Consider the following 25,161-nt stretch of genomic DNA (forward strand, 5'->3'; position numbering starts at 1 on the left):
AGAGTGCTGTTTTGGCGCCAGGAGCCATGCAGCTTTCAATGGGGAGTCTCCGGTTTGCAAAAGCTCTACAGGCTCGGGGACTAAGGTCTTCTGGGTGCGACCACCACTTGGAGAAATAAGTTGGGATGCTGGGAGTTGGGTAGGCACTGTTGGTTGGGCCACCCAAGGCTGTGGGGCGTCTGGTGCAGGGGTGCCTTTTAAGGTTGGATCTTCTTACCAGCTCCTGGTTGCAGTTGGGGAGACCTTCTGCATTTAGACTGCAGGCGTCGGCTGGAGGCAAGTCAGGGGTCACCGGATCTCGGTCCTGATCGCAGGGGAGACCTCTTAGTGTTGGGCCACTCGAACTCGGGCCGTGGGTGTCGGGTGCAGACTTGCGGATCCTTGCAGAGCTGGAGTCGGTCTCCCGTGAACACCGGATTTGTTCACTCACAAAATCTTTGCTGGCTGCAGGACACACTGGAATTTTGCTGGAGGAGGTTCAAGGTGTGGACTGACAGGTAGGGCTGGGGCAAAGTCAGTGGGCATACTCCTCTTGTTAGCTTCGGCACAGCTGTTCGGTCAGTCTTCTTTTCCTCTGGTTTCTTGTCTGCCTTCTTGGTTCCCGGCTGGCCCCTAAATACTGTAATTAGTGGGGGCAGGGGGGCTTAGGGGTCTTGAGGTCAGTAGCAAATGGGCTACTGACCTTAGGGTGACTACACCCTTAGGGTGCTCACCCCACGTGGGGGAGTGAACACAATCCCTAATCCTGATTGCATAGTACCTGCCATCTGCAAGATGGCGGGCACTGAAGAGTGTGCTTCACCTCGCCACCCCCACCTGAGGGGTGGGGTTGGCAGAGTGCGGGCACACCTTGTGGATTGGCTAATTTTACCCACCTGTCTTTCCTGCCGAAAAGGAGGGGAGATAGGAAGCGGGCCTGCTCCTGATGACAGGAGAGGCTTGGGGTAGCACTACAAAGGTTGGAAGGTCCTTGAAGCTCCCCTGCCACTGATGGCTCTTCCTGGCCTGGGGGAGGGGTGACCACCTCCTCCCAGAAAAAGGCTTCATTTGTGGGCTCTGGGCGAAGGCTCCCACCCCAGGGGTCCAGAAACATGTCTTGTGGTGGCAGGCTGATGTGCACCAGTCAGGGAACCCACCAGACCCTGGTCGTTTTTCAGAGGGTAGCTATAAAATGCCCTCTGTATGCATTTTTTCATTAAATACCACACTGGCATCAGTTATCAGTGCAGCCATTATGGTGCTGTGGAGCTAGTAATGACAAACTCCCAGCACCATATACTCTTAATGGCAGGACTGCACTTACAATGTCTAAGAAATGACTTAGACACTGTAGGGATACAGGGCTCATGCACCTGTACCCTCACCGCTGGTATAGTGCACCCAGCTAGAGGGGCGACTGATCCCTGCCAGGGCAGTGGGTTGTAGGCATGGCACACTGGGATGTGTGCCATGCCTACTTTGTTCGGCACCAAAACACGCAGCCTGCAAAGGCAGTGTGTGAGTGTAAAGGTACAGGAACTCTAAGGGTGGTACAATAAGTGCTGCAGCCCTTAACGGCCTTCCTTGGTCACAGTGCCCTGGGTACATGTGGTACCATTTACTAGGGGCTAACCTGTGGCCAGAGTGCCAATTGGGTGTACAAGATTCAGTTTTGGGGAAAGAACACAGACCCTGGGAACCTGATTGGCAAGGATCCAGGGCACATCAAGGCAAAGTGCTTCAGTAGTCTGGCAAAAAGTGTGTGGGGTTGTTACTGCAACAGAAACTCAGCTTCTCACAGGTAGCGGAGGCCCATTTAAGGCTGAATGGTATTGCCAGAGAACCATATTGAAAGTAACAAACAAAAGCAGTATACCCTATTTATTTCACATTAAGCATAACCACCAAGTAACTGGTTTGCTTGTCTGTGGTTTTAAAACTCGTTTTTTTTTCTTTTTCTTTAGCGTTTTTAAAAATAGAAATCTATTCACACAAATCTTCCTCCTACCCGCACATTAAAAATTATTGGGGCACCGAGAACCTTTTGTTCTCCTCTTGTGGTCATTCTATGTTAAATTGTTGCTGATTTCGCTGCCTCCAGGGAAGGCTAGTGTAGTGTGTACCTGTACTAGGCTACTACCAAGATGGCGGCGCTCTAACCCCACGTCCTGTCCTTGTCTTACGAGGGGCTCGCTAGTCAGGTTGACACTCTTGCCGCATTCTCGCTGCTACTGACACCTTAAATACTACCTTATGCTAGCGCGCAGCGCGCGCCGGAGGCATGCCAGAGGCAAGCCAGTCTGCGCCCCTCCGCGCCCTGGTGTTAAAGACATCTATTCCTGTAAACTTGAGCCTCTACCTTTTCCAGATTGTGAAGCTGCTTTGTTTAAACTTGCCATTTTTCCTCAAATGACCTTATCGGGTTTGCTTATTTATCGTCCTCCGGGGAATTCTAAGAATTGGCTGGGTACATTTTCCGATTTACTGGCCCCACTCATTATGAAGGCTGCAAACTTTACTATCCTGGGGGACCTCAACTTTCATCTAGAGGACCCCCTGGACATGGGGAGCTCAACTCGGTTGACTGATCTTGAAGCTCTCAACCTGCTGCTACATAATCAGGGTCCTACTCACCAGGCGGGTCATTTGTTGGAACCCATCATCTCCAACCTGGCATGGGACTGTGGTGTACCTGCTCTTCCTCTGGGGATGGTCTGACCACTATGCCATCTCATTTAAATTAGTCACCCCAGGGGATATTTGGTTGACCAGCAGTGAGGACTTAGGCAGTAGACGGCCTAGGAAAAACTTAGACTTAAACTCCCTTAATTTGCTAGGGGAAAATCCCCCGGACACTAACTTACCCTGCTGCTCTTTAAACACTGCGGTATCCGACTAACTAGTTAAGACTATTGATAAAGGTCTGCCTATGGCAGTAAAACGCAGCTCGACCCACCATCCTCCTGCCCCATGGTTTAATAATGAGCTAAAGGACATGAAATCAAAATGTACTCGACCCACCATCCTCCTGGTACATGGTTTAATAATGAGCTAAATGACATTAAATCAAAATGTAAACATTTAGAAAGAAGATGGCGTAAGACTTACTCCCTTAAGGGTAAGTCAGACTACAAGGCCTCCTTAAACAAATATCACCTGGCATGTAAGGCGGCGAAAATATCTTTTGTGTCGAATGCCATCTCCACCGCAGTGAACCGTCCACAGGCCTTATTTTCCATGGTTAAGAAGCTGGCAGGATCTAAAACGACTCCACTACCTCCAGCCTTAGATTATATCCAATGCATCGATATTGCAAATTACTTTACCGCTAAGGTTGAAACAATATATAGCTCATTAAAGACCCCCAATTCTGTAAATATAGTGAATCTTTTTACCTAGATGGCAAGCGGGAGTCATCATCCCTCGGCAACTAAGATTTCTACGTGGCAGCCTTTGGATGATGAATCTTTCTTGGATTGTTTAACTAGGGTAAAATCTGGCTCCCCTTTACACCCTCTCCCCGTAAACATCTTGCAACAGCTTTCTCGAGAAGCGCATGGTATTCTCAAAGCTCTGTTAAATGCTTCTTTGCGAGAATCATGAATTCCTCGTGAATGGAAACGTGCAATGGTGGTTCCTTTGCTGAAAAAGGCGGGGCTGATCCCATGGTTATGTCAAACTTCCGCCCTATTTCGTTGTTGCCGGTCCTTTCTAAAGTTCTGGAAAAACATGTCAACGGTCAACTTTCAGCCCATGTGGAACGTTCAGGCTTTTTACACCAGTCCCAATCGGGGTTTAGAACTCATTCTTCTACCGAAACGCCTTGTTGGGGGTTACGGAAAAGTAGCGCTCCTGCTTGGACAGAGGGGAAACAACGGCGCTCATTTTACTTGATCTGAGCGCCGCATTTGACATGGTGTCACATTCTATCCTGTTAAAGTCTCTCCAGTCAGCAGGAGTTAAAGGGCATGCGCTATCCTGGCTGTCCTACTTCCTTAGCGACCGTACATTTCAGGTTCTCTTCCAAATCTTCATCTACCATCAGGTCATCTGTGCACGGAGTTCCCCAGGGGTCCACGTTGAGCCCTGTGCTCTTTAACATCTATGTGAGACCCCTGGCATCAATAGTAGAGGATGCAGGTCTATTTCTCTTCTCGTATGCTGATGACAAGCAAATCATCTTCTCCCTGTTCTCTACAAGGAAGGGTCTCCTCCTTCCCTACAAATTGGTTTACGGCGGGTGTCGGAGTGGATGAGTGCTAACTTGCTGAAATTAAATGGAGAGAAAACAGAGGTGGTTATTCTTGGCAAACACAAGCACCTTTGGGGGCCCAAACATTGGCCAGTGGAAATGCTCCCTCTCCCTCAACCTGTTACCCAAGTTTGTAACCTGGGGTTTATCCTCGATAACATCCTCTCAATGCGGCAACAGGTGGTCAGCGTTGCTTCCACATGCTTTACTATTCTAAGATGGTTGCAGAAGATTATCTGGATGCTCCCCGACTCCACGAAAAGAACTGTGGTCCAGGCGCTGGTCACTTCGCGCCTGGACTACGGGAATGTTCTGTACCTTGGAGGAAATCAGGAGGTGCTGAAGAAACTCCAGGTAGTCCAGAATTCCGCAGCCCGTCTTGTGTGTCAGATCCCTAAGAGACCATCCATCGCCCCCGTTTTGCGGGATTTGCACTGGCTCCGCATTGAGAGGCGTATTAAATTTAAGACCTTGTGTCTGATTTTTAAAATCAACCAAGGGTCTGCCCCTCACTATCTTAAGGAGATGTTCCACCCCTATGTCCCCTCGCGGTCCCTACGCTCAGCCGCTCAGGGTAACTTGGTAACACTTAGTTGTAGACTATCCAGAATGGGTGGTCGTTCCTTTGCGTTTCTTGGCCCCAGATGGTGGAATTCTCTTCCCTGGCCTATGAAGCAGGAACCATGTTATCTTAGGTTCCGGAGAAATCTTAAGACCTGGCTGTTTTCTAAGTGATGAGTTATCTGGTTATTCCGTTGCAGTAGTCTAACTACTTGCGCCTGGAAACCCTGCCCAGGGTAGCTGTGCGCAATATAAATTTAATTAATAATAATAATAACCAACATTACAAGATTGCTTCACTATAAAACAAAGGGCAAAAAAGCCCACATGCAATTCAAAGTTATTCAAAACACTAGCTATAGTGAAGATACATTAAAAGGTATGGCCTGTTTGACAGACACTGCAAGTTTCAACATTTTGTCCTGATCATAGCAGTTTCCATAATATTGATCATTGAAGAATGTTGACAACTTTTGATAATTCAAAATAAAGCAAATTTCTTTTTACTGGATGCAATATTAGTTTAAAACCATGCATACCTGTTTCAATCGGTCATAGTCTAATCCTTCCGACTGCACGCCATTGGCACTAGGTGGCCCAGATGTTGCGGATTTTGGTCTATTGATGAAAGTAGAGTATAGATTTTAGAAGCTCAAGAAAATATACATGTTGCAAAGGTCTAATTTCAATTAGGCAAAGGAGATTAACTAAGACTAACATTCCTCATCAGGATACATAATTTCTTTATGAATAAAAAAAGTAGTTTGCAGAACTCACAACCAGTACTAAGTGACAGTCTGCAGCCAATATTAACCCCTTCAGTGATGTATGGATATATCCACTCCACAGCGGCTTGATTAACTCAGCCCCCCTTGCAGCGGCACAAAAGAGGATGATTCAGGACTCTTCAGGCATTTTGACACGTACGTCTTTATTTTGCTTTATCCAGTAAATGAACGATTAATGTGGTCTACAACAATTGGAGTGACTAATCATGACAAACGCGTTTCCGCGACATATATATATATATTTTTTTTGTTCACACAAGGAATGCGGCACACAAAGTTCTGGGTTATTCACGAGGGTTTATTACTCCAGCTCAGACCAACGCGTTTCAGCCTGGGAACAGGCTTTGTTCACGGTAAGTGAGCAATTAACTATGTCTACTATTTATCCCACCTGGCTATTAAGGTGCATTGTGGGACTAGTGGTTCGATTATAAAACAGAAAGTTTCACATGATTCTGACATATAGCGTTTTAAGCACATAATTATCGGCATTAAGTACTGTGACGTTGCATTAATATTGGACATTCGACTTATGAAAATTATGATACAGATGTATGATTCTTGGCTGCCGCATAAAAGCACTGATGAGTTCTGTTGTGGTATAGTACCATAGTTCAACATCATTCCTCTATGTTTTTTTACATTAATTGGTATAGTACCCAATTTAAGCAATTCAATGTATTTACATTTCACCATCGCAGTTCATATAACAGTTCTCTGATGTTATTCCAAATGTACATAAAGTTCTTCGTCAAAGTTCATCCCTCTGGGCATTTTGGTTTTAAGTCTGATTATAAACTTAGATTCAATTTGCAATTTGTCGCAGTTTGCGCTTTCTATTGCCCCCACGTTCATCCACATCAATCATATGTATCCCATAATAGGACATGGCTCTCCAGTCACTTTAACAGGTTGCCATGTGTTTTGCAGTAGCGTATGACAAGTCTTTGTGTATATATATATATATATATACATATATATATATATACATATATATACATACATATACATACATACATACATACATATACATACATACATACATACATATATATATATATATATATATATATATATATATATATATATATATATATACTCGCGGGATGCCGCGTAACATAACGCTCCAATTCTTCTTCCTTTTACCGAACAAAACAAAACAGCACTCGAGGAGTTTGTATCAACCACGCAAGATTTTATTCTGCGGGGGGCTTACACAGACGCGTTTCGGCGTGCTGCCTTAGTCAGTGTGAATTACACAGATACAAAAAGAGGACTAACCCCACTAAAGTCACTGTGCGCGCCACCTTAGAGTTGTTTAAATGCACCCTATAAATTCATGTAAGGTGTAAATAAAGCCCACCAATGGGCTGTTAATGGGCTGTTATACGTGGGCAGGGGGTATTTATGACATCAAAATTGTTTAAGACAAACAAAACAAAGCCGTGGATCGGCTAATATCCTCTATCATTTCATTTCATCATGATAATACTTACATTTATACAAGGATACATATGCTATTTTATACAGAGTTGACATAAAATGCATCAAATTTCATCCGTCAAAAGTTCATATGCATCGGGCAATTCGAAATCATATCTATAGTCGATCCATCTTGAATTCAAATTTTCACATTGTCAATTCACCGATCATATACTATAGAAAAATCTACAAAATTATACATAGAAAATTCTATACTGAAACATCTCCGCTTCAGTGGCAGATTCATATATGCGGCTATATAGAGCTGATAAGTATTCTGCTTATGAAACATGTATACCAGAACATCTATCAAAAATCACAGATCACAAAATCGTTTTTGGCCACCATAGGTGTGGCAGGGTATACTCAGACATGAGTCCCTTTCTCACTGCTCCATCAGGATTCAAGCAAGCCGGGCCGAAGACGGCTGAAATGCCAGAAACCGGTCCCCGGTAGCTTGTCTCCTTTATGGTGAAGAATTGGCTTGGTAGTTTAGTCTGCCCTGTTCCCATGATGCACTGGGCCAGGGACAGACTGATTTGCATATAGCCAGGTTCTGAGCTGGGATGGGGCAGTGAGATAAATAACGGTGATGGATCAAGCCCTGATCTTTGGACTGGGTAAGAGTGGTCTGCTCAATTCAGACACTCTGTTCATCACCACCCCCTTTTCTGAATCGTTTTTGGCCACCATAGGTGTGGCAGGGTATACTCAGACATGAGTCCCTTTCTCACTGCTCCATCAGGATTCAAGCAAGCCGGGCCGAAGACGGCTGAAATGCCAGAAACTGGTCCCCGGTAGCTTGTCTCCTTTCTGGTGAAGAATTGGCTTGGTAGTTTAGTCTGCCCTGTTCCCATGATGCACTGGGCCAGGGACAGACTGATTTGCATTTAGCCAGGTTCTGAGCTGGGATGGGGCAGTGAGATAAATAACGGTGATGGATCAAGCCCTGATCTTTGGACTGGGTAAGAGTGGTCTGCTCAATTCAGACACTCTGTTCATCACCACCCCCTTTTCTGAATCGTTTTTGGCCACCATAGGTGTGGCAGGGTATACTCAGACATGAGTCCCTTTCTCACTGCTCCATCAGGATTCAAGCAAACCGGGCCGAAGACGGCTGAAATGCCAGAAACCGGTCCCCGGTAGCTTGTCTCCTTTCTGGTGAAGAATTGGCTTGGTAGTTTAGTCTGCCCTGTTCCCATGATGCACCTGTAAGTAGATCAAGTCCCAATTCCTTCTCTACATTAGCAATTTGATCGTTTAATGCCCCCACAGCAGAAGTTAACTATGAAATAATAGTCTCCGATTTCCGGGTGACCTTAGCCTTCTTACCTTCCCCTTCTCTGGAGTTTAGTTTGTGCTTCCCCATCCTGCAGCCAAGGGGGGTGGCCCGACCTGACCTCTGCTGGCCACAGATGGCCCGCCCTCTGCCCGGGCTCAGCCGGCACCGCCCGCGGGACGGGAGGCGTGCCCTTCTCTTAATGCGCCGCCAGGCGCGTTGTCGACGTTGCTCCCGCTGCGCCTGACCCGGGGCTGCTGGGAGTTGTGGTTCGTCCCGGTGATGGTGGATGCGCCGTTGCCCTCACGGCAGGGGAGGAAAGGAGAGTGCAGGTATGGCAGCCGTTCCCCTCACGGCGCGGTGCAATGTCCTTCAATTTGATTCCCTCAAAAGACTGAAGAACAAGCTACTTACCTTCGGCAACTATCTTTCTTGAGGGTACTCTAACTGAAAATTCCTCGCATTGTAAATAAACCCCAGGCGTCTGACTAGATCTGGAAACTTTAAAAGCTGTATTCCTGCACGGCACTAGATGACACCTGCATTGAGCCATTTGATATCATGACGCTCTAGAAAGTGATGTACAAGTTACTTACCTTCGGTAACGATGTATCTGGTAGAGAAAATTCTAGCCGCAGATTCCTTCACGTAGAATTATCCCTAGGCGTTAGACTGGCCCCGGAAAACCTTCTTGTCCAGCATCTCTTGGAACAAAAGAGTGCCATAAAAGGAAAGGTCCACCAGCCGTTCCCAGGAAGACCTTATCCTGTAGCCAGGAATGTGGACGAAGAGCCACTGAAGAAGACATGGTACGACCAAGCACCTCCGAACTGTCCAGAACGGAGCGAAGAATAAATGCCACCTGCTCGTGGCCATCCAACACATGGTGCCGTAGATCAACACAGGCACCATCCTGAGAAGCGGCAGACAAAAGGGACTCCGCAGAATCCCACCAGCAAGAAGTAGCCCTAGCCAATACACAAAGAGTGTTAATGGCCCGCAAAGCAACACTGGTGGAGGCGAAAATATTGGGCCCCCAGGAATCCAACCAGCGGGCCTCCCGTGATGGGGGGGATGGGGAGGGGGGGGGGGGAACAACACAGACGGCAGGGAGGGAAAGGCAGTCTGTAAAAGAGGGCCCCCTGGTAGAGGGGTGGAGGGAAAGAGACAGGATCATGCGGCGCAGGACGATGGCAGTGCAGAAGTTGTTGGGGCACCAGGTCCACCGTGGCGGGCCGTCCCCAAGCCTCAAAGAGTGAAGTGTGTAGCGAAGCCTCCAAGGGAAGAAGCAGCTCCCGACCACCAGAACCCTGATGGAGGACCTCCAGAAGATGATCTGTGGGGAAACTGGCAGCTGGATCGCCTATGCGCAAGATTCCCGCAGCCGTGGAACGAGCCCAAGCGAAGGCAGCACCCGCCTCCATAGGGCCCCGCGGTAGGGAAAGCAATTCCTCTGTGTGTGACGGTTGCAATCTAAGGCGGCCGTTCCCCAGTCCAACCGGAGGAAGGAAAGGCCAAGTCCGGGAAGGGGGACAGAGGAATCGGGATCCTGAGGTGCCTCTGGCGAAGACTGCGGCGAAGAGCTGTTCTTAGACGACGCCGGGGAAAAAGCCACCACGCGGCAACCCGTCTCTAGAGAAGATTAAACCAACAACCGCTGAACCTATGGAGAAGAGGGGGTGTCTGAAGACAAATAAACGACCAGACGCCGGCCCAACGCCGTACAGTCCGCGACCAGCGGCAGGTCAATGTCGTCCGGCGCCGAAGGAGACGCTAGAACGACCTCCGCCACACTGCGTGCCGCAGGAGACCGAGGCTGGGTCGGACCCGGGGCGACTAAGAAACGGTGCCGAAAAGGCACCGACTCGACCTCCGACGAGGCAGCTGCCTACGTAGAGGGACGAGGGGGACCCCGGGACACGGCCCTACCCCTTGCCTGCCCCTTTGGCACCACCAGGGCAGCACCCGTTGGCACCTGAGGGGCGTCACCTCAGCCTAGGACAAGGCTGCCACCTGCCCAGAGGACCGAAGGGGACTATAGGACAGACCCAGTGCCCCGGCAACCCCCCGCAACACCACAGGGACCCCTGCAGGAGTTTGCCGCGAGGCAGAGGCGCCGTGGTCCCAAGGAGGGAACCCCAAAGGGCTGTACCCCGACGGCAAAACATCCTCTGAACCTGTTGGCGCTGGAAGCGATGCTGCCGAAGTACCCGCATGCGGCAAGGGATCCGCAGACGTCCCGGGATGAGAAGGAGACTAAGGAGAAGCCAAAGAGGCCTGCAAGGCCAACGAATAGGCCTCCATCTGGGCTCTAGTCGCTCCCACGCCACCTGTGGAGAACCCACGCCCTGAAAAGGCAGAGGACCAGCCCTCGGGGACAAACTGCGACACTTACCGGCAGGTGAGTGACGCTCTTGCGGCCTGGAAGAAGTAGGATTTGATGTCGGAGACAGAGTTTCTTAAAGCCATCCTCGTGGCACGGATGCGGCGGCGCCGTCGACCTGGACATGCATGCCGAAATGAGTTTCATCTGGCGCTCCTGCCGGGACTCTGGTTTCATTTGTTGACTCGCCTCACAGTCGGTGGAGTCGTGGTGCTTCCCCAAACACATGCAGATGGGGTGAGGATCCGTCGCAGACATCTGGCTCACGCAAGACGAGCATGTCTTGAAGCCTGAAGGCATTCGCACACTGTTCCCAAGAAACACGCTCAGAAGTGGAAAAAAGGAGGCCTGAAACAGGCAAGGAACACGTTCCGGATCCGCGTTGCACCCGGACAAGAAAACTGACATCAACGCGCCGGGTGGGCCTTATGTGGCCTCGCTGACGTCACGCCCCCGGAGGACGTCTGGGCGAAGTCGTGTGGTATCGCCCCCTCCTCAAGAGGTATGAAGTGGAGTAGAGAATACTGGGTGGGTGATTGCCTGTCCGAGATGAAAAGGAGTGACCATTTTCGGTAAAAAACGAAGCCCAGGAACTCAACATGAACTTATCTGGAAAGAAAGTGGGTAGCAACGTAGCGGATGTTACGGCAGGAAGAAAGACGGTCTTCAATGCTAAAAGTCTCAAAGCATAAGTGATCATCGGAAAGGGATGTACATCAGGAAAAAGAGGACTAGGTTCAAGTCCCACTGATGCATCATAAAGGGCTTTAGCTTAAACGATTAGAAACCTTTCAAAAATGCCATCACAACAGGTTGATTCACCACCAGAGAAATTCCTAGTGTTCCAGCCACTAGTAGAAGCAAAGAGCCTCCTGACACAGGGCCCCAAACCGCACCCTGCTTGCTGCAGTACCACATGGCAGTGATGGGGTATGTGAGCACTTGCATCAGTGCCTTCCTCTGATGGTTGGTAGGAAAGCCTTCAACTCTATGCGAATCACCATTAACTCCAACAGATATATGGGGAGTTAAAGTCTAAGCCAGAAACGAGAGGCCTCTGACCACTGCCTCTCCCAGATGACTTCCCTAACCTAGTAGTGATGCATCTGTGACCAACATCAGCTTTCAGAGGGAGGGGGAAGGTGTGTGTGTAAGGTAAGGCGAGGGGCTGTCAACTGGCCCAATCACCACCAGTGCATATCTTTTACATTTTCTCTTAGATTTGGTTATAGTTCGTCAGATTACCCTGATGCGGTGTTCACCTGGATTTAAGGTCCCACTGCAGAGCCTTCATATGCTACCAAGTTTGTTTGACCAGCAAGATGCAGGAGGCCAACAGGGAACATGGCAAACTGAAATGCTCCTGGCCCACTGAACTGCAGGACAGGTATATGGAAACAATCGGGCTGCCAGTTCTATGCCAACATCCAGTCTCTGAAGGGTCTAGGGCAGCGATGACCTGGGCTAGTGTGAGCATCTTGAATGTATTCTTCTGCAGAAAGGCATATAAAGTGTGAACATCTAAAATTGGAAAAAGGCCTCCATATTCCTGGGCACAATGAAGCCGTAAGAATCACAAACAGTTCCTACTTTTGAGCTCAGAAACCTCTCCATGGTCCAAAAGGGCCTGCACTTCCTACCGACAAGACGTGCCAGCCGCTCTGATGGTGTGGGGGGTAAAAAAAGGGAGAGGACATAGATCTAAAGGAAAATTAGGAGGACCCACTAGTCTGAAGTAATAAACTGCCACACTTGTGGAAATATTTGATCCTGCCTCCAACAGAGTGGCTAAGTGCCAGGAAGGACACACTAAATCAGTTTTGCAGCCGATGGGACATGGGGGAAATGTGCTGCATGTTGTCTCTGCTGTCCTGAGCACTGTCTCTAAAAATCCTGACCCCATCCATGAAAGGGGTGAAAGGACTGCTGTGATGGTGGAGGAGTCTGGTGCTGGTGAAATGAAAGCCTTTACTGTAGGCATAGAAAACAATTGCTGGGGGAATTGTCCTGTGAGAGCACAAAGGCTCAAGTGTTGTGGCTTTGCGCTCATTGAATAACTTCAAGGGAGTTTGCTTTCTGACTGAAATTGCGAGTGCAATAAAATGGCCAAAGTAACCCAAAGGTCATGAGTAGTGGCTCAGGAGAAAGGTGGCATCCACAGATTTCAGGGCCAAGTTTGTGGACGAGAAAATCCACCTTGCAAAAGTTTCAATCTATGATTCACGATCAGGGGGATTTACAGGAAAACATCTGAATTGATTTTGCTTGCAGATGCCTATGCCATCTGTCTCTCAGGTGAATGTGTTGAGTAAGAAAGGTTGGGTTTCCTGGTGTGGAACAATGGTGAAGAGCAGCCTGTCTATTACCAGGTGGACATGAACATGCTTTTGACCAAGTGCTCAAAAGTGTATCCGTAAGGGCCTCATTAAATGGTAACATGGGCTCTGTGAGAGGCTGCCCAGTTTGAAGTACTACAGTTAATAAATAAGTCTGCACTTTCATGGTGGGGATCAAAAACCTCTGTTGCTCTTCTCATAACAGCAGCAAAAGAAGCACTTTCCCCCCGTGGCAAGACCACTATATGGGGAAGTATTCAGGCCACTTGCATCCTGAAGCTCCTCACACCAGTTTCCCTTATCTTAGAGAACACAGTTGCCCCCAAGTCAGTGACAAAAAGATTGTGTATAGTTTGGGCCCATGTGATGTGCTAAGGGCAAGGTACTGGGTTACCTAGTGTGTGCGTGCTGGTCTGAGCTCGGCGCAGTCTTCTCAACTGCATAGGAATGTGTTGGATCCAAAGTCCGCTCCATAGCCTGTGCTGAACCAAATGCTGGTTAAAGGGGTACAGACAGCTCAGAGGGTGGACTGGCAGGAGGAATTCAGACTTAAGGCCCCTGTGGATCCTCGGGCCGAAGTATGCTAGAGAGAGCTGGTCAAGTGCCAAATATATGCAGCATGGACTCTCATAAGGCCTCTACTTGCTAAGACATTGAAGTGAGGAAATATAAATTTTGTGATCGATTGTGTCCCCTATCTTAGACCCCACCGACTCCGTGTACACGCTACAAGTACATGTATGTTCCCTCCCCTTCAAGCTATGAAGACGCAAATATATTTGCGTCCAACGTTAACATGTCCTCTTTCAGATCCACCATGAATGGGTCAAATAGTCCGTTCCTAAATATGCCATGCCAACGTCTTTATGTAGTGTACTTTACACGTTTTTCAGCTCTGGCGAAGTAGGCCCTGAAATCTGCCATCGAGCCTTTTCCTGCCTTCTGACTCTGAATCTCAAACCTGGGCTTACATCTATACCCGTGACCTCTGCCTTACTTCCTGTGCGGCTAACGGTGCTTGGCCCAGCCTGTTGCCTGCCAAGACTGTATTCAACCTTCGAATTATCTGCTCCACTCCTCGAAAATACATTCCTGTCTAGTAGTTTCATGTCAACATCCTTCCAGCTGCAGAGCAAAGGGCTTGGCCTCACTGTCTCTATGCAAGTAATTCATGGCTCTGTTTCCATGGTAGGCCCATGCCCTCCCTCGTACCCCTCGCATCTCATGCAGACACGTAGACGCTCATACACGCACTCACAGTCAGTATAGAATAGCCTCTTGTCCGAGAGACCTTTCCCTTCCAGATAATACAGTTCCTTAAACATGAGATATTAGATACGATTCGGGATTAGGTTGATCTGACATCCAGACATCTGTCTCCACATGTAGGGCTAAATGTCAAGTCCCCCTTCACCCCTCAAGTTACACGTACATTACACGTCATACTGCTGCGCACGCATCTCTGCCATGTATTTTTGCTGACACTGCCGGATTCACTCCTGGATCCGCCTACTTGTGACATCATGATAAATGACGTTCTTGTTCACACCTTCATGCACGCCTATTGTAACGCCTTTTTGTATTACGTACATGCACTCTTATCTCTCTTCTCAGCTGTTACGCCTCCTGCATATGCCTTTACTGTAATGCATTGACTATATATATGAATGCCTGTCAATAATGTATTGTCGCATACTTGCATACTCGCATATTACCATTGACTCTGTCAGTCTGTCCCTTCCTGAACCTGCGTGGTGACGGAACGGTATGCCACCTTGGCTCGAGCCAATATGCTAATCACCCAATTCCTTTTATAGGAATAAAACCCCTTTTGAGAAACCTCAAATATCACGGATTTTGCCTCTTATTTTATTATGAGTTATTCTTATTGACTTTACCGCATAGAAATTCAGTACCAGGTAATTAATTTTACCACATAATTGGCGCCCGAACAGGGACCCGTCCCCCCTCTCACCCGCCGGAGGTGCTTTGCAGGCTTAGCCCCCTGCCACAGCCGGACGGAAACTACGCATACCCGCAGGATTTCCTGTATCTCCCTCAGGCCAACGGAGGTGACTGAGGCCGCGATCGACACCCAGACGAGGCGGTGAGAAGTGCGGAGGATCCCGACCAGAGCCTAGCTGAGAGAGCAAGATCCGAGGTATACGGAGGCCCACCAGGTTCCGAAGTTCCGAAGTATCTGCGTCACGAGTCGAGTCCAAATCCAGTCCGAATCCAGTCGAGTCCGGTCCGAGGCCTTCTGTTTCCGTGCTTCCCGGTGAGTACCGTTGCTGGGGGCGCATCTAGACGTGCGCATTAGGTTGTGCCGGTCAAGACAGGTTTGGGTACACAGACCTGGTCTGCGCTGTTTTAGACAGTGTATCTGTACTGTTTAGCAGTATATCCAGTCTGCACTGTTGAGCAGTGTATCTAGTATTATGCAGTTAGCGAGTTACATTCTAATTGTTATCATTCATGTCAAAATGTTTTAATGTGTCTCAGAATGTCGTGGTATGAGTGATTGTTCGATCGTCATTATTGTGATTATTGTGTTCATTGTGTTCATATCTGAGTAAGCACTAAGTAGCCAGATTTTTAAGATGCCGTTCTCCAAATTAAGACAGATAAAGACTAGAAAAGGGGTACTCGAGGAAGCTGTTCCCATCCCACCTAGGGACACTCCAGGGTACTTTATGTACCACAAGCACGGCCTAGATGCCGTTCTATTTCTCGATTTATGGGTGGACTACACTAAAGATCTAGCAGAGAATCAGAGATGGCCCGCTGCAGGGACATGGGATTCAGAGTGCATCATAAGAGTAGAAGAAGCATTACGAAAAAAGAAAGCCAGACAGTCACAGAAAGATGCCATCGAATTATGGCGTAAAGAATCGCATAGGCGTACAGAAAAAGCACTTAGAAAAGAAGAGAAAAGGAAAGAGGATTCAGACAAGGCCCAAGAAAACGTATTAGTTGAGGAAGGTATCCGAGTAAAAATAGAACAAGTAGACAGACAACTAAACACCCTTAGGGATGGTATGTATCCTCTCCTGGCCGAAGGTTTACCTAAGGCCACTCCGGAAGTACCAAAAGATCTACCACCTCCCATGCTCCCGACTAAAATGCATCCCAAAACAGCGAAGGACATTTTCCTTTCTTCCTATCTAGATGATGTAGCGCCCGCATATGCTAATGCCGCACCGCCGCGTACACCTCCTCCTGGCGGCGCTCGACCCCGAGACAATCAGCTCCTACCCCCGCGACAAGCTACTCCTCCACCTCTTCCTCCCGTTCAGACTGTCCCTCCTGGTCTTCCTCCCGTTCTTCCAACTCTTCCCGCACCCATTCCTCCCACTTTACATCCGAACAACCCCTTCGGAGGCAGTGCCTCAGGAGGCGCGTCCGGAGGAGCGATAGGTTTCCAGACACCTCCACAAGTACATAGAATGACTTACAGGGATCTAGCACAACAACGTACACCTCGATCAGCCGATTTCGATATAATAAAAGACCGTCTCGGGGATTGTAGATATGATCCAGTACCCGGTAGAAATTATGAAAGACTAATACTAGCATCAGTACGACTAAGGCGGGTCACCAACTTTTTGTTGACCCTACCCGGAATGGTGGAACATCTAGACAGAATATATCGTTTTGTCCAAACAGGGCAGGGACCTGAATGTATTAAGGAAGCCATGGCTCACCAGAAAGTTGACATTCAAGCCAAGATATTACGGTTTTTTATAAACTGCTTAATAAGAGAACAAGATAGGCCGGGGATGGACCCGGAGGAAATGAAAGCACTCCATAGATGGGGTCAGAATATAGCAGACGGGAGCCATGATAAACAGAATTGTATAAAAAACATGTATCAAAGAATCAGAAGCGTAGTAATAAAAATACATGAAACAAGACAGATAGAACCAGAAAATGAATCAGACAAGTTTGAGTCCTCAGAAGAGGAGCCACTAGAAGAAGCTACAGGACAAACACAATTACCAGTTAGAGAAATGGTAGCATACGTAGGTAAAGGAAGACCCTTTAATAATTCAATGCGCCCAGTGCGTCCAGAAAGTAAAAGAATTTTTCAAGAAGCCATGTGTAATCCAAGAACTCCTGAACACTTATTTCAAGCTACTGATAACAGACTTAGAGAACGAATGGGGTACCATGTACTAGATTCTATGGATGAACAAGAATTAGCGAGGTCAGCAGTACAATGGGCTGACAGTCCCGAGAAATATAGTGATGATGCGTTAGCACACACATTTTTGAACATGACACCAAGTGAACAGCGTTTAGCTGGTACATACATGATACAACACCTACTTCTATTATATAGAAGCCAACATTCCGATCCAGGCCCCCTGCCTGATATATTAGCAGAACTACTCATGAATAAATGGAGAGGTCTAGGTACCGACCTAATTAAGGTAATTCTAGAACAGCGGCACAGATATAGTGCCTTCCTATGTCCACAATCTGATTCAGCACACTCCATGGAAAGAAAAATGTATTACCTGGATAGACAGAATCCGTTACGAGAAGTGCACCCAGTTCAGAATACGGATAATACACTTAGACGTGTGTTTGTGTTCACACCCATAACCAAAATAGAATTATTGGAAATGAAGAAACTAGTACCTAGCCATGATAAAGATCCCGCAGGTTTTCACCGTGAAATAAAAGACATGTTACTCATGGGTGACTATACTTACCCCGACCTTATGAAGATATTGAAAGTACTACTGCCTCCTGGTATTTATGAGAAACTTAAGGAAAAAGAATGGGAAGTGGGAAATGCAAAGATTGATTGGACTGCATTAGAAAACGAAGAAAATACTAGAATTCCAGGCCAAGGGCTCGGGGATAAGGTTAAAGCATTACCAGGATTGTTAGTACAAGTGTTGCCACGTTTATTAAGTACGAAAAAGGAAGATTGGGGTGCAATCTCAGCATGTAAACAGAAACCCGATGAAGACACTAGTGATTTTTATACTCGATTTGAGAAATGTTTTGGTATTAATAGCGGCCTGAAACCAAGTAGCGAGTCCTATCCACACCTTTTTGTAACAAAATTAGTTGAGAATTCACTGCCCCAGGTTAAGAACAGAGTACTGAAAGTCGAAAGCACCTGGCAAGCTAACACCCCTTCACAAATGTTACAAATGTTACAGTACCACCAGAATAGAATTAGAGAAGAACAAGAACATGAACAACGACGTATGAAAGACACGAAAATGAAAATGTTAGTTGCCCAGTCAGTTCCTGCTGATGGTCACAAAAAGGGTGCGACCCAGCCTAGTAATTCGACGGCTCCTGTTAAAGGGACATGTAACTATTGTAAACAGCCAGGTCATTATGTAAACGATTGTGCAGTTCTGAAACACAATATCTCCACGGGTAAGACCAAGGAGAGACCGCGTGTACCTAGACAAGATCAAGCCCAGCAACAAGTGCCACAGAATATACAACATATTCCGCCTATGCCAGCTTCATCACAAACTGTAGCAGTGCCACAGCAACAGCCTATCACTGCAACACAGAACACGACACAACAGATGTACCAGTATGCACAGAATGACTACCCTCATTATCAGCGGTACACATGAAACAGCCTAGAGAGGGAGTTTGGCTTGCCCCTTATTGAAGTTCCTGTGGATCAAGAGGGTCCTTATGTACACAGTCAAGTGTTAGGAAAAGACAGAAAGTTTTTAATTGACACAGGGGCAAGCAGGACCACAATCAGTCACAAGGAGGTTCCAGGGGCACCCCTCTCAGGCTCACAGAATGTTTCCCTTGGATTTTCAGGAAAACCTATTATTAATGAAGTATCACAGCCACTTCCCCTTGCAGTCGGTCCTTTGACACGGACTACAGATTTATTGCTTACAAAAGCATGTCCAGAAAACTTATTAGGCATAAAAACACTGAAAGCTCTAGGAGCTATAATATGCTGTTCTCCGGAAGGAGTACGATTATTCTTGCGAGATTTCAAAGGCCATTATGTATTAAGAGACATGGATCCCCGGTTACAGAGTGTACCTGCACACTTGTGGGCGAAAGGCCCCACTGATGTAGGTTGTATGCACATTACACCATATCGAGTCACACTCAAAGCAGGAGTGGTATTACCACGAATTCGACAATACAAGTTACCTCCAGATGCTGTAGTGGCTTTGCTGAGAATCATTGACGAGCTCATTGCACAAGGAGTGGTCGTGGAAACCGACTCCAATGTATGTAATTCTCCTATCATCCCAGTTCTTAAACGTACTGATCCAAATGCACCACCTGTTTATCGACTAGTTATTGATCTGCGCGAATTGAATAAATGCATTGTACCACAGTATCCTGTGGTTCCAGATATCTCTTCATTACTGACAGCTATTGATTCAGAAGCGACGTTCTTTACTGTAATTGACCTCAAGAACGCCTTCTTTAGCGTCCCAATTGATCCAGAAAGCCAATACTTGTTCGGATTCAGTTTAAATGGACGAAGTTTCAAATTCTCACGCGCACCTCAAGGATTCACAGAAAGCCCCAGCATCTATAGCCAAGCACTGAAAAGACAACTTGACAGTATCCACATGCCTGTTAACACTGCCCTACTCCAGTATGTCGATGATCTGCTGATCACCGCACGAAGCGAACCCGAATGTGAAAAAGCATCACTGACGGTTTTAAATTTCCTGGCTGACAAGGGGCACAAGGTTTCCCCTTCAAAGCTACAATTCTGTGTTCAGCAAGTTGTGTACCTGGGTCACTTGCTGTCCAAAGTGGGGAGACAGCTCACTCCAGATCGCATCCAGCTAATTGTAAACATGTCACCACCGAAAACACAAAAGGAGGTGCAGGCTTTCATAGGCCTCACCTCGTACTGCAGACAATGGATTCCCCAATATGCATTTCTAGCAAAGCCACTCATTCAGTTGACAACTCAGCAGGCAGCGACATCGACTGTCCTCCCTTGGACTCAGGAACATACACAAGCTTTTGAAGACTTAAAGAAAGCCTTATGTCAAGCACCAGTTTTAGCAACACCATGTTACAGTAAGCCCTTTACACTTTTTGTTACAGAACGTGAAGGTACTGCCTTGTCAGTCCTCACTCAGGAACAAGCAGGTTCACACGAACCGTGTGCTTACTTTTCTAGCACATTAGATCCAGTAGCCCAAGCGTTACCTGCATGTTTGAAATCAGTCGCAGCGACAGCTTTAGCAATCAGACAGAGTGATTCCATAGTATTAGGACATCAATTGACAGTGCAAGTTCCACATTCCGTGGAAGTTCTTTTAAATCGTACACAGACCCAACACTTGACCATAGCAAGACTGACAGGTTATGAATTGACATTGTTTCAACCACACATAGAAATCAGACGCTGCAGCACATTGAATCCTGCCACACTTTTGCCATTAAGCGGTGTAGACCCACTGAAGCATGATTGTATCGAAGTCATCACTATTACGACGAAACCCAGACAAGACTTGACAGATGTCCCATTACCAGACCCAGACCTGACACTTTATGTGGATGGTTCATGTATGAGAACAGGTACAGGAGAATTAGTGGCAGCTTACGCAGTCACAACAGACACCGAAGTTATAGAAACAAATTGTATCGACACCCTGTCAGCTCAAGCAGCAGAGCTCATCGCTCTGACACAAGCCTGTATTCAAGCCAAAAATAAGAGAGTTAACATATACACTGATTCACGTTATGCATTCGGAGTCGTTCACGATTTCGGAGTCCTTTGGCGAGAGAGAGGTTACTTAACTTCTCACGGTGCCAACATTCAACACGGTCCCCTCATTCAAGCCTTGTTAGATGTTATACATCTACCTACTGCGATATCTATTATGAAGTGTAAGGCACATACAAAGGTTACCGATACGATCTCCCAGGGTAACGACCTGGCAGACCGAACAGCTAAGCAAACTGCCCAGAATCGAATGCATGTAACTGACTTGACAAAGACAATAGTTCCGACACCATCACACTGCATGACAGTCAAGGATCCCGCACATGATGTAATTGACATACAGACACATGCCACACCAGATGAAATAAAGAAATGGACTGAACTAGGAGGGATCCAAACAGATCAGGGATGGATGACGAAGGGAAAATCTACATGGTTTCTCCCCGATTCTATGGTTCAAGTCATCATTAACACTATACATAGCCCAGCACACCTAGGAGAAAAGGCAATGCTAGATAGCATTCAACACATATGGTACAATAAGAACTTACGAGCAGCAGCGAAACAAAAAGTGCGTACTTGCATGATTTGTTGTCAGTTCAATCCAGGTAAAAGCATTCCTGTAGAGAAAGGTGGATTTCAGCCTCCCGATCACCCTTTTGAAGTCCTCCAGATGGATTATATCCAGATGGAACGTTGTCGAGGATTCAAGTATGTCCTCGTAGTCGTATGTGCACTTTCCCGATGGACAGAAGCATATCCAGTCCCAGATTACACTGCTCCGACCACAGCCAAGCAACTGGTTCGCGAGTTCTTCCCACGGTATGGTTTGCCCCGTATCGTGTACTCAGATAACGGTCAGCCATTCTCATCCGAGCTTGTGAAACACATAACACTCCTGTTAGGGTATCAGTGGAAGTTCCACTGTGTCCGGCATCCCGAGGCAGCAGGTCTCGTGGAGCGCCATAATCAGACTCTAAAGATCCGACTTTCAAAAATATGTAGAGAGAAAGGCGTTGACTGGATAGTAGCCTTGCCAGTTGCCCTTTTCTATATGAGGATGGTTGCGCACTCTCGAACCGGGCTATCCCCGTATGAAGTGGTCTTCGGTAGGCCACCAAATATGTGGGGGACGCCTATACCTCGTAAAATTACAGATGTTGATTGCGTTATGCTGACAGATTACCTTGCCTCCTTGATGTCTGCACTACAATCTTGTCGTTCACAGGTAGCTGCAGCCTTTCCCAACAACACCGAGGTGAAGCCCCATGAAGTGGTCCCTGGTGATTTTGTCTTCGTGCGGAATTTTGACCGGAGAAGCCCACTGGAGCCCCGTTGGCAGACCCCGAAGTTGGTTCTTCTGACGACAAGGACGGCTGTTAAATTGGAGGGCAGAAAAGTATGGCTACACTCGAGCCACATCAAGAAATTTCACGGACTTCCTTCGGACTTGGACTCTAAGCCCTGCCCTCCTCCACAAACGGACTCAAAACTCCCCCTGGCTGAGAAAACCGCCTCCGAAGAATATAGACTAAAGCTACGGTCTAGCAAGTCAGACAGTTTAATTGTTTAAGTCCTCCCCTAGGTGAATCGGTTAAATTAGTTTCTGACATGTACCCCCTAGACCGAGATAGAGAGAGAGATAGACAGAGACAACTCAAGAAACGTGCATATTGTAAATCACTTCGTAGTCACTGTGTAGTGACGTTACTGATTCTGTTTTTCCTAAGCCTTCTTATTATTGCTGCCAGTATATTATTACACATGTACTACCCTATTTTCAAGCATGCACAATCTGCTTACAATGTCACTGCCGAACATTCTTTTAGCGAATTACCTCCCCATGAATTATCTTACAGACTTGCGCTGCGCAACAACACATTCATTAGTATGTTACATCACTCCCATCAGACTAACAATGCTACAAACTGTTGGATATGTGGCCGACTCCCTCCCTACCAGAAATACAAGGGAGTTCTGCCCCTCTTTCCGTACCCGTTCACTCACAATGGCTCCTGTGGGGCATGGTTTAGATTGATTAATTCCTTAGATTCAGACATCGCTGTTTACGATGGGAATTGGGTTTGGGGAAACCTGAACTCAGTTCTTCTTAAGGTCTGTTACCCTGACAAGAAAGGACTTCCCACTAGAACAGGAACTGATCTAGAAAATGAAGTATATGGATTAGGTAATTACACAATTAACCTCATGATTCTTACTGTTGAATCCGAAGCTGCACCAGTATTACCTGCTATGTCAGTGTTACCAGTCAAAGGTGAATTATGTATCAGAAAGAATGGTTCCATACACTTAGGTCATAGTAAATGTACTACTGTGATCGAATTCAGTGATCAAGGCAAATCCACGTTTAGAGCTACACGTCATTCCTAGTTTGGCTGTGGCCATATCGCATACATACGTTTGCCGCCAGATTGGGATGGTACCTGTTACATTGCATTCCTTCTGCCACCTGTTTTCCTAGCTCCTCCTGATTATCACAGAAATACCAATCTAGTAAACAATAGACTCCTAAGAGATCTCCCGATTGTCGACTACACTGAAACGGCATGGGAGCAATACACAGACTTCAATAAAGGTTTCTTCCCCTACTTAGGTGCTGTTTTCAATAGTAAACTGATACGCAAATTAACTAGAACCCTTGAAGCAGTAGTGAATGAAACTACCTCCGCTTTAGGCAACTTAACAGAGGAGCAGTCCGCCATGCGGGTTGTTGTTCTTCAAAATCGTCTCGTCATTGACGTCATCCTAGCTGATAGGGGTGGAGCTTGTAAGGTCATCGGGTCAAGTTGCTGTGTTTTCATTCCAGAAAACGCGCCAACGGTATATAAAGCTATAACACGTCTCCATAAAATTGAAAGTCTGATACATCAGAATCCAGGCACCTGGACTTGGTCCGGTTGGTTCTGGACTACGTTGACCGCTTGGGGATGGAAGATCCTATCCTTCCTAGGCATTGGCCTTCTCATAGTATTCAGTTGCTGCCTATGTTTACAATGTGGACCGGCGATTTGCGGCTTGTGCGCCACATCATGTATTCCGCATCCAAATTCAAAACGTCAAAAGAAGAAAGAAGAGCAAATGATGTTACATGAACAGATTGATCGATTCATGCAGATCGATATATCATGAAGGGTCCGTAGGGTACAAGGAGGGAATGAGGAAATATAAATTTTGTGATCGATTGTGTCCCCTATCTTAGACCCCACCGACTCCGTGTACACGCTACAAGTACATGTATGTTCCCTCCCCTTCAAGCTATGAAGACGCAAATATATTTGCGTCCAACGTTAACATGTCCTCTTTCAGATCCACCATGAATGGGTCAAATAGTCCGTTCATAAATATGCCATGCCAACGTCTTTATGTAGTGTACTTTACACGTTTTTCAGCTCTGGCGAAGTAGGCCCTGAAATCTGCCATCGAGCCTTTTCCTGCCTTCTGACTCTGAATCTCAAACCTGGGCTTACATCTATACCCGTGACCTCTGCCTTACTTCCTGTGCGGCTAACGGTGCTTGGCCCAGCCTGTTGCCTGCCAAGACTGTATTCAACCTTCGAATTATCTGCTCCACTCCTCGAAAATACATTCCTGTCTAGTAGTTTCATGTCAACATCCTTCCAGCTGCAGAGCAAAGGGCTTGGCCTCACTGTCTCTATGCAAGTAATTCATGGCTCTGTTTCCATGGTAGGCCCATGCCCTCCCTCGTACCCCTCGCATCTCATGCAGACACGTAGACGCTCATACACGCACTCACAGTCAGTATAGAATAGCCTCTTGTCCGAGAGACCTTTCCCTTCCAGATAATACAGTTCCTTAAACATGAGATATTAGATACGATTCGGGATTAGGTTGATCTGACATCCAGACATCTGTCTCCACATGTAGGGCTAAATGTCAAGTCCCCCTTCACCCCTCAAGTTACACGTACATTACACGCCATACTGCTGTGCACGCATCTCTGCCATGTATTTTTGCTGACACTGCCGGATTCACTCCTGGATCCGCCTACTTGTGACATGATAAATGACGTTCTTGTTCACACCTTCATGCACGCCTATTGTAACGCCTTTTTGTATTACGTACATGCACTCTTATCTCTCTTCTCAGCTGTTACGCCTCCTGCATATGCCTTTACTGTAATGCATGGACTATATATATGAATGCCTGTCAATAATGTATTGTCGCATACTTGCATACTCGCATATTACCATTGACTCTGTCAGTCTGTCCCTTCCCGAACCTGCGTGGTGACGGAACGGTATGCCACCTTGGCTCGAGCCAATATGCTAATCACCCAATTCCTTTTATAGGAATAAAACCCCTTTTGAGAAACCTCAAATATCACGGATTTTGCCTCTTATTTTATTATGAGTTA

General features: G+C 46.9%; 1 protein-coding gene across 6 annotated transcripts in view; it reads right to left on the minus strand.

Annotated features, from left to right (window-relative positions):
• The window catches only part of ENAH (ENAH actin regulator), a 799,370-nt gene that overhangs the window by 66,408 nt on the left and 707,801 nt on the right, over positions 1 to 25,161 (minus strand). For all 6 annotated transcript variants that reach the window (XM_086926161.1, XM_086926157.1, XM_086926158.1 and 3 more), the window contains one exon: positions 5,332 to 5,410. In XM_086926161.1, the coding sequence (XP_086782287.1) occupies positions 5,332 to 5,410 (79 nt within the window). The remainder of the gene's footprint in view (positions 1 to 5,331; positions 5,411 to 25,161) is intronic.

This window comes from Lissotriton vulgaris, chromosome 6 (assembly GCF_964263255.1).
Source record: "Lissotriton vulgaris chromosome 6, aLisVul1.2, whole genome shotgun sequence".
Taxonomy (NCBI): Eukaryota; Metazoa; Chordata; class Amphibia; order Caudata; family Salamandridae; genus Lissotriton; species Lissotriton vulgaris.